The following is a 10,329-nucleotide window of genomic DNA, read 5'->3' as shown; positions in this document are numbered from 1 at the left end:
TCTCCGGCCGCTAAGGAAACCATCATGAGAAGCAGAGTGAAGAGTGCTGAAAGGTGCTGAGAGCGGACTCCTGGGGCCGTGGGAGCCTCGTGTCGTGGCTGTTACCCCTGGACTCCCAGACACCTGCCAGAGTCCCTTCCTCCAAAGCCGGGTCACCTAAGACCTGAGCCCCCAAAAAGAGGGAGGAGGGTCCATTTCAGATCCCCCCAGCCCCGCCTCTTCCCCTGCCAGCTCAGCTTCCTCTCTCTCTCTGTGAGGAACTTTCACTTCCTGCTACTTCAGGCCTCCCTTCGGAGAACAGGTAGGGGCCCCCAGGGGACCGAGCAGCTGGCATCACCACCCCCCTCCGCTACACTGACCTGCAGCCTCCCTGTGGCATCAGGCAGCTGCCCCTGTCACACCCTGCCCAGCACCCCTCATCTCCTTCTGCCTTCTCATGGGGCCCAGGCAAGCCTCTGCCTTCCTCTCCCCGCCCTTCCTGCCTGCTCTCCCCTAAGCAGGGCACCTGCTCTCTGTCCCCCACTTCCTAACACCCTGGACTTCGGGACAGTGGGCTGATGCATTGGTTTAGCTGTTTATTATCCATCCCTTATACCCACCCCAAGAAGAAGGGAAGCCCCTGGGAGCAGGGGCCTATTCTGCCCATCACCCTTTCCCCAGGCACCTAATTGTGGTCCTGTACTTCAGTAAATATTTGTTGGATGTATGGGTGCATGGATAGATGGATGGATTCCTGCTCCTGGGACTGCTGCAAGGAAAATATTTTATAACGCCCTCCTTAACTGATAACCCACCATAGGAAGCTATACCCAGTTAAGAGTTGGGATCCAGTGGCTAGAGGGACAGATGTGCGACAAAGCAAAAAGAGTAACATGTCAATAGTAGAATCTAGGTAGTGGGTACATAAATGTTCCCTGTAAAATCATTTCAGGTTTTTTTTTTAATTTGCTTATTTTGGCTGCACTGGGTCTTCATTTGGGCATGAGAGCTTCTCTTGTTGAGGAGCATGGTCTAGAACTCCTGGGCTCAGTATTTGCAGCGCACATGGGCTTACTTGCTCTGCAGCGTGGTATCTTGGGCTTCCCTGGTGGCCCAGAAGGTAAAGAGTCTACCTGCAATGTGGGAGACCCACATTCGATCCCTGAGTGGGGAAGATCCCCTGGAGAAGGGAATGGCAACCCACTCCAGCATTCTTGCCTGGGAAATCCCATGGACAGAGGAGGCTGTGGCGGGCGACAGTCTATGGGGTCGCAGAGTCCCACATGACTGAGCGACTAACCCTTTCACTTTCGTGTGGGGGTCTTAGTTCCCGGACCAGGGATGAAAGCTGAATCCCCTGCATCGGAAGGCCAATTCTTAACCACTGGACCACCAGGGAAGTTCCTATTTTAATTTTTCTGTTTGAGATCTCTCATGATAAAACCTCGGGGGAAAATATCTGAAGGCCCCTTTATGATCAGGGAAGGGAGGAAGAGGAGACATCGTATAACATTGATCACATTTACAGAGTGTCTACAATGGGCAGAGCCCTTTTCCAGGCCCTGGGTTTTGACAATGGTTGTTATTCATATGGTCCACTTTCATAAGGCTTCACTGGATGTTAAAATATAAAATATTACCCTGTTGTCACTGAGTCCTGTCCAATTCTTTTGTGATCCTATGGACTGTAGGCTCCTCTGTCCATAGGATTTCCCAGGGAAGAATACTGGAGTGGGGAACTTCCCTGGTGGTCCAGTAGCTAAGACTGCACGTTCCCAATGCAGGCGGCCCATGTTTGATCCCCGGTCAGGGAACTAGATCCTACATGCCACAGCTGAAGAAACTGCAGGCTGCGGCAAACGTTGAAGGGCCCACATGCCACAAATGAGACCTGGTACAGCCAAGTAAATATTTTTTCAATTAAAAAAAAAAGAATACTGGAGTGGTTTGCCATTTCATTCTCCAGGGGGTCAGCCTGACCCAGGCATCAAATCCGCTTCTCCTGCATTGGCAGGCAGATTCTTTACAGCTGAGCACCTGGGCTTCCCTAAAAAAATATTACCCTACCACTTGGTAAATAGCTGCTACTTTGAGTCCTCTTCCTTTCCCCCTACCTCCCCCTCCCTCTCCCCCTACCGGCCTCCCCGCTAGGATCCCCAGATCTCCCCACCACCCAGGAACTGAAGAATTAACACCTGGCACAGCGAGGGGTCTCAAATCCATCCTGGTTGGTCAAGGTCTCTGCCATGTGGGTTGTAAATATTTAGAATATTACCCCTGGGCTGGAACAGCCTTGAGACATACTTTCCTCCCTGCCAGAGGCCAGACCATGGCTCCCTGGCCTCCTGCATCCTGAGGATGATGGCCCAGCCAGAGGACAAGGCCCCAGCAGGCCCCACGGACCAGGAGAGGTGAGGGTTGCTGAGGCCATCTCTGCCTCCCTGGATTCAGAAGCCCCTTCCATCCAACTCCCACCCACCCCCAGACATGACCCAGAGCCACATCTCTTACCCTTTGCCCCCAGGCTTCCCCTTCCTGTACCTCTGACCCCATCTCAGTGTCCAACTGCCTTCCTCTGTCCCCTGGTCTCCTGGCCCCTGCCTGTCCCAGACTAATCCCATCACAGGCGAATGGAGCTGGTGAGACCCCCTTAAGGGTCCTTGGGACCCCAGAGTCACTCCTTCGCCTTCAGAGGACATGGGGGGTGTGGCAGATCCCAGAGCTGGATGCCCACAGTGCGAAAGCCCTTCTGGACCTGTGGCCACCAGGGGTAAGTACTCACCCCCAGGCACCCTCTCTGACCCTCCCCATGACACCCTGAAGCAGTTAGGACCTTGCCGGTTGCCAGGGACAAGCACAACACAAACCAGGCAAACCGAAATCCTGCTTATTGATTCACATGACTGAAAAGTGCAGAAAAGACCAGTGAAAGTGAAAGTGTTAGTCGCTCCGACTCTAGTCATGTCCGTTAGTCATGTCCGACTCTCTGCGACCGCATGGATTGTAACCTGCCAGGTTCCTCTGTCTTTGGGATTTTCCCGGCAAGCATACTAGAGTGGGTAGTCATTCCCTTCTCCAGGGGATTTTCCCAGGGATCGAACTCGGGTCTCCTGCATTATAAGCAGATTCGTTACCATCTGAGCTACCAGGGAAGCACAAAAAGTCCAGAAGTAAAAGTAATTTTAGGGATATCTGGATCTTGAACATCAGACAATATATATATATATATATATGTATTTCTCTTCATCCCATTTCTTGTTGTTGTTGTTGTTTTTAACCACACTGCACAGCTTCTGAGATCTTAATTTCCTGACCAAGGCTTGAACCCAGGCCCCCTGCAATGGAAGTGCAGAGTCCTAACACTGGACCTCCAAGGAATTCCTTGGATTTGCTTTAAACTTTGGGAAATTCTAAATATTTTTCAATGCAAATAAACACTTGTTCTTTAATATCTTGATAAGTAGGCATTTATCTTTCTAACATAACCAGAAAGACAGCTGAAGGCTCTAGTTCTGCTCCTCAAACGACATCAAGGACATCTCAGCAGTTCTCCTAGACTTCCCTTATGGTTGCCCAGTGGCTGCCCCATACCCAAGCACATGTGTGCATTCCAGACAGGAGGAAGGAAGAAAGGAGGCACCAGCTGCATTTTTTCCTTTTACCAGCAAAAACAAAAGCCTTCACAATTGATCCAGAATATACAGACAAGGCCCAGGTAGCAATATTTTTTAAAAGTTCACCTGGAAAGGATTCCCTGGCAGTCCAGTGGTTAGGACTCTGAGCTTTCACTGCTGAGGGCTCGGGTTTGACCCCTGGTGGAGGAATTAAGATCCTACAAGCCATGCTGTGCAGCCAGAAAGCAAACAAACCAAAAAATTAAAGCTCTCCTGGGAGTTATGTAGCCAGAGGTGAGAACCAGTGCCTACATCGATCACTACCTATCTTCTATGGCTGGGCCTGTTAATGCCCTGAACAAAGCTAGAGTTCTGCAAGGAGTAGGGAATAGATTTGGATAAAGCAATTCTAGATGGCTGGCCCAAGCACCGGGCCACATCTTACCAGGTTAGCAACCCCAGTGTAAAAAGAGGCCTCTTTCCAAAGAACTCCCGTGGGAGATTTCCATTGGCTGGATCTGGTTCACATGCCCATCTCTGAACTAACCACAGTGGTCAGAGAACACTCAATCCTATTGGCTAGGTCAGGTCATGGACCCACACTTAGGGCTCTTGGGAGAGTTAGTCCAACCTGCAGGACCTAGAGTAGAGAGTGGAATAGAGTTTTCTAAAGGAAATTTGGGGTGTGGGACCCAAAATAAAGGAAATGGATACTAGGCAGGCAATAGTAATAGACTTCTGCAGAATTCCTCTTCAACCTGGCCTTTGTCTCCCTTCCCCAAGAGTTTCCTGGTCATAGGACATGATCCCAGACAGGTCCTGGTGTTGAAGACAGGATCTTCACCAGGGGAAGTCAACACCTACCAGATCCAGAAGCTTCCTGGAGGTGAGGAGCCTACCCTCAAGTTTCCAGTCCACAACAAATTTATCACCAAGATCAGTCATTTTTTATTGTAAAATATCTCCTGAATCTTCCTAATCCTCTCTACCTCCATCACCCTAATCCTAACCACCATCACCTCTTGCCCAGACAATTGCTGCGGCTACCTCTCTGGTCTCTGTGCTCCCACCCTTTTCTTCCTGCAGTCCATTCTGGACACAGCAGCCAGAGTGGTCTTTTGAAACACAAACCAGATATTATACATTCCTGCCTTAAACCCTGCAAAGGACATGCAACATCTTTAAAAAAAAAGAAAGAAAGTGAAGTTGCTCAGTCGTGTCCGACTCTTTGTGACCCCGTGGACTGTAGCCTACTAGGCTCCTCCATCCATGGGATTCTCCAGGCAAGAATACTGGAGTGGGTTGCCATTTCCTTCTCCAGGAGATATTCCCAACCCAGAGATCAGACCCGGGTCTACTGCATTGCAGGCAGACGCTTTACTCTCTGAGCCACCAGGGAAGCCCTACAACATTTTAGATAAACATTAAACTCCTCATGGGATTTCCCTGGTGGTCCAGTGGTTGAGACTCCATGCTCCCAATGCAGGGGGCCCGGGTTCAATCCCTGGTTGAGAAACTAGATCCGGCATGCTGCAACTGTTTTCATGCCAAAATGAAGATCCCACAGGCTGCAACTAAGACCCAGTATAGCCAGATAAATAAATACTTAAAAAATAAACTCCTTATCATGGCCTATAAGATTATGATTAGCACTTGCTCACTACTGCCTGTCATTCTCTCTGCTCTAGAGACTGTTTTTTCTGTTCCTTGAGCAGGCTAAATGTGTCCTAACTTCAGGGCCTTTGTATTTGTTTTTCTGTATGAGTGCCCTTCCTTGAATGGCTAGTTTAGTCTCCATCCTTTCTACCTCTATAGAAATGTAATCTTCTTTGACCACCACAGCTAATGATAGCCCTAGTCACTTTCAATCACTCTATTTCATTTCTGGCACTCAATACACTATATACTTAGCATTATTTGTTTGCTCATTCATCTCCCTCCACTAAAAGGTAAGCTACAGGTAGGCAGTGAATGTATCTGTCTTTTGACAAATGTATCTCCAATGCCTGAAAATAGTTATCTTAATAAATATTGCCTAATCAATGAATCATATTTGGTGGCATAAATGGGATGCTAGCATAAGAATACAGGAAAAGAAGGGGACTGCAATGGCTAGATATTTTTCTGTTCTGAAGGTTTTTGGGGGGAACTGCAGGATTGGGGAAGAGAGAGTCCCAGAAAAAAGAACGCTGCTACCCCTCAAGTTTTCTAACTATTCCTTCTTGCCCTCTTTCCCCTCCACTACCCCAGGTGTGTGTCTGGAATCCTCTAAGCTCTGCATGCCAGATCTGCCCCATCTCCTGGCCTTCCTATCAGCCAGCAGGTACAGGTCATCCATCAAAGGTGCTAAGGAGGCTCCTTCCCTATGACACCCCACCCACACTGTGGCTCCTGCTTATCTTTTCTCAGGGATATTTTGCCTAGAACATTGCTCTTGCCCCCTCCTACCCTGGGGCCTGAAGACCAAAACACAGGTGAGACATGATACTCTAAGAAAGAAAGAGCCCACCTATCCACCTCTTCGGTCCAGGAGGATGGTACCTGGGGGGCCAAACTACAGGGTTTGAGGGAGGATAAAGGGGACTGGAGGGGCTTCCCTGGTGGCTCAGATGGTAAAGAATCCTCCCACAATGCGGGAGACCTGGGTTCATTCCCTAGGTTGAGAAGATCCCCTGGAGGAGGACATGGCAATCCACTCCAGTATTCTTGCCTAGAGAATCCCCATGGACAGAGGAACTTGGCAGGCTACAGTCCATGACGTTGCAAAGAGTTGGACACGACTGAGCAACCAAGCACACAGCACAAGGGGACCTGAAAAAGTTGAGGGGGGTGGTTCTCAGCTCCTGGGTCTGAGTGAGGAGGTACCAGGAACTGAATCTCAGTTCCTCCAGTAATGAGGCTGAACACTAAGACTCCAAGGCTGGCCCCTTGGACACCTGGGACACCTCACTCCTGCTGTCCCCCAGATCCTCTGCAGATCGGCAGCATCCAAGTCGGCACCTCAAGGAGGGTACTCTTCCTGGTGAACAGCCTCTACCTGGAGACCCACAGAGGATGGGGGACGGAGCAGACCCCGCCAGAGACAACTCCAGAGACTGCGGAGAGACATGGTCCAGGTTAGATAAGCAGGGCCTGGGGCCCCTGAGGGATGAAGGAGCTGCTGCTGCTGTTCTGTGGAATCCAAACCTCTCCCCACATCAGCCCCCAGGAACCCAGCCCCTCACCGCGTCTCCTGGGTGGAGGGCCCGCTCAGCCCAGAGGAACACCATCTTAGGCCAGCTCTGGCCAGCCTGGTGGAGGAGAAGGAGGATGAGGAGGAGGAGGATGACAAAGATGATGAAGAAGGACCTGAGGACATGCTCACTCAGCACGTCCGGGCTCTAGCCAGGGCCCGGAGCAGCTACGTGGCCAAGCAGTTCCGGAGCTTCCGGGCGCGCCTCACCTCAGGTGCTGGGGGCCCCCACAGGCCTGGGGACCCGGCCACAGAGCTGCTTCAGGACGTCCGGCACCTTCTTACTGACCTCCAGGATCACTTAGCAAAGGATCCCGATGTCAGGGCTGTCTTCGCAAGCAGGGGACCTGGGGCCCCCCAGAAGGAGGAGGAGCTAGGTAAGGGGGAGACTGAGAGGGAACCGAGGGACACTCTCCAAACCCCCACAGGTTCACATTTGCCATCTCTTGGCCCTACATCGGTGTTCACATCCAACTTCGTTCTCTCCATCTCTGAGCGCATCTGTTTCCTTTTCTACTCACGCTCCCTTTCCTACAAGTAGCAACACCTACTCTGTTCACCACTGCTCCGCATCGCATGTGTGACATCGCATATTCTCTCTCCCAAGCGGTTGTTCATACCCAGGATCCTTCTTCCACATGTGCTCACACCTACGTGTACACAAGCGGGTGGACAGAGGCTAAGGAGGGGTGGTGATTGGTGATGGTGGATCAGTGGAGAGAACGTGGCCATGGGTCAACCAGGCGGCCCTGCCTAACCCCATCTCAACCCTTGCAGGCCCCGCAGTGGAGGCGGCCTTGTACCGCGCGGTGCTGGCGCCTCTGAAGCCTGCCCTGTGGATGCGACTCCGCACGCTCCGCGCCCCAGAGCTGCGGCAACTACGGCGGCGACAGGTAGCCCTGCGGGCGGAGGCGGGGCCTCCGGGAGCCCAGGGGGCGGGGCGTGAGAGGCGAAGCCCCGCCCCTGCCCTGCGGAGCCGCATTCATGCGCGCCTGGCGCACCTCCACGCCGCCTGCGCCCCGCGCCGCAAGGTGTCGCTCCTGCTGGCGGTGTGCAGTGACGTCTACGAGGGTCTGGCTCGTGGGGAGAACCAAGGTAAAGTAGGGGTCTTGAGTCTACCTGGATGTGGAGTGACTTGAGGGTTGTGAGAGCCAGGCAGCAGGTGGTTGTGCACACGTCGAGCGGGAGAAGATGGCAAGCTTTACGCGGACCTGGGGAATCTAGTGAGGGTCGTTTGCATATCCCGCAAAGTGGAAGGGTAGCCAGCACTCGCGGTCTTGGGGATGGGATGGAAGTTGCCAGCACGTCCCCTCCAACCCCAGAGCCTGTCCTCCCCTCCCTTAGAGCCCCTGGGGGCCGACGCCTTCCTGCCAGCGCTGACAGAGGAACTGATCTGGAGTCCAGACATTGGGGAGACGCAGCTGGACGTAGAGTTTCTCATGGAGCTCCTGGATCCGGACGAACTACGGGGAGAAGGTGAGCCCCCAGCCTCAGAACCCCGGGACCCGACAAGAGGCACCCTAGGCCCCCTGCCTGCAGTGGGAGGGAAGGCAGGCAACCTGCGCGGGGTCGGGGGGAGGTGGTGTCGGGCGCTGACCTGCTCTTCTTGCCGGTAGCCGGGTACTACCTGACCACGTGGTTTGGGGCGCTGTACCACATTGCCCACTACGAGCCCGACACGGCCCGTGCGCACAAGGGGCTCAGCTCTGAGGTCCGGGCCTCTCTGCGCCAGTGGCACCGCAGGCGGACGCTGCACAGAGAGAGTCTCTCCGGGGACCAGGTGATCACTCCTCAGAACTGCGGGTGGCAGGGAGGGCTGGACCTGTTTCCTTTCTGACCCAGGCCCCTACCTCTCCCCGCAGGCCAAGCTGCCCTTTGAGGAACCATGGGCGATAGAGATTATGCAAGAGACCAAAGATGATTAGAGATCTCAGACCCTTCTGCCCCACAAGCAAGATTCAGGAGGCATCTGGGACAGCACCGACTTCTGACCCCTGTCGTTTAGAGGCAGGGGTTTCCAGGAAAAGGAAACAGGCCTGAGGAAGGACCTCTGAACCTTTACACTGGCTGTTCCTGTTTCCTGGCATGCCATTCCCCAATATCCACCTTGCTCCTTCCTTCTCTTCTTTCAGACCCTTAGGTAGACATCACCTTCTTAGTGAGGCTGTCTCAGGCACTGCTGTCTAAAACTACAGCTTCTCTGACTGGATCCTCCCTGGGGTAAACAGAAGAATGCCCCTCCCAAGATGTCCACCTGCTAATACCCATAATCTGTGAATATTTTACCTTAAGTGGTAAAAGGGACTTTGAAAAGTGATAGTGTTAGTCTCTCAGTCGTGTCCAACTCTTTGCGACCCCATGAACTGTAGCCCACCAGGCTCCTCTGTCCGTTGGATTTCCCAGGCAAGAATACTGGAGTGGATTGCCATTCACTTCTCCCAGAGATCTTCCTGACCCAGGGATGAAACCTGGGTGTCCTGCATTGCAGGTGAATTCTTTACCATCAGAGCCACCAGAGAAGCCCAAAAGGGACTTTACTGATGTGATTAAATTAAGGATCTTGCTATGGGGAGATTATCCTGGATTCAGGTGGGCCCAATGTAATCCCCTTATAAGAGCGAGGCAAGGAGATCAGAGTCAGAGGAAGAGATATGATGATGCACACAGAGGTTGGAGTGATGTGGCTAGGAGCCAAAGAATGTAGGCATCCTCTAGAAGCTGGAAAAGACAAGGAATGGATTTTCCCCTGGAATCTCAGTGGGGCCTCAGCTTTTGACTTTGTTTTTTAAAACTGAAGGGGACTCAGCTTTTGACTTTGTTTTTTAAAACTGAAGTATAATTAATTTACAATGTTGTGTTAGCTTTAAGAATATTTAAAGAATATATATATATATTCCTCAGATTCTTTTCCATTACAGGTTATTATGAGATGCTAAGTACAGTTCCCTGTGCTATGCACTTGGTCCTTGTTGTTTACCTATTTTATATACAGTACTCTTACTCAGTCGCTTCAGTTGTGTCCAACTCTTTGCGACCCCATGGACTGTAGTCTGCCAAGCACCAAGCTCCTCTGTCCATGGGATTCTCCAGGCAAGAATACTGGAGTGGGTATTTTTTAAAATATTTATTTTATTTATTTGGCTGTGCTGGGTCTTAGTTGCAGCATGAGGGGATTTTTAGTTGCAGCATGTGAACCCTTAGTTGCAACATGTGGGATCTAGTTCCCTGACCAGGGATCAAACCCAGGCCCCCTGCATTGGGAGTGCAGTGTTGGCCTCCAGACTACCAGGGAAGTCCCAACATGGTCTTTCTTTTGCATGCGTGTTTGCATTTTAATCTCCTCTTCGTGTAAGGACACCACTCATGTTGCATCCCTGGAGAAGGAAATGGCAACCCACTCCAGTACTCTTGCCTGGAAAATCCCATGGACAGAGAAGCCTGGTAGACTACAGTCCATGGGATCGCAGAGTCGGACACGACTGAGCGACTTCACTTTCTTTCTTT

The 10,329-nt window shown here is 51.8% G+C and overlaps 1 protein-coding gene across 5 annotated transcripts; it reads left to right on the top strand.

The window, feature by feature from the left end:
- The first annotated feature begins 61 nt into the window (after positions 1–61).
- RINL (Ras and Rab interactor like) lies at positions 62–9,142 on the top strand. Of its 5 annotated transcripts, none has more exons than XM_006068689.3 (12): positions 62–301; positions 2,299–2,390; positions 2,590–2,749; positions 4,377–4,479; positions 5,844–5,916; positions 6,003–6,067; positions 6,560–6,709; positions 6,795–7,202; positions 7,603–7,920; positions 8,170–8,301; positions 8,442–8,605; positions 8,688–9,142. In XM_006068689.3, the coding sequence occupies exons 2-12, from the start codon at positions 2,338–2,340 to the stop codon at positions 8,748–8,750; spliced, it is 1,689 nt and encodes a 562-aa protein (XP_006068751.2). In that variant the 5' UTR covers positions 62–301; positions 2,299–2,337; the 3' UTR covers positions 8,751–9,142. The 5 variants fall into 5 exon arrangements, with proteins under 5 accessions (XP_006068751.2, XP_044788231.1, XP_044788232.1 ...); XM_044932296.2 differs by lacking the exon at positions 62–301 and adding an exon at positions 1,758–2,216; XM_006068691.3 differs by lacking the exon at positions 62–301 and having other exon boundaries at positions 2,606–2,749.
- The last annotated feature ends 1,187 nt before the right edge of the window (positions 9,143–10,329 follow it).

This window comes from Bubalus bubalis, chromosome 18 (assembly GCF_019923935.1).
Source record: "Bubalus bubalis isolate 160015118507 breed Murrah chromosome 18, NDDB_SH_1, whole genome shotgun sequence".
NCBI classification, from domain to species: Eukaryota; Metazoa; Chordata; class Mammalia; order Artiodactyla; family Bovidae; genus Bubalus; species Bubalus bubalis.
This window is presented reverse-complemented; position numbering and strand designations above follow the sequence as displayed.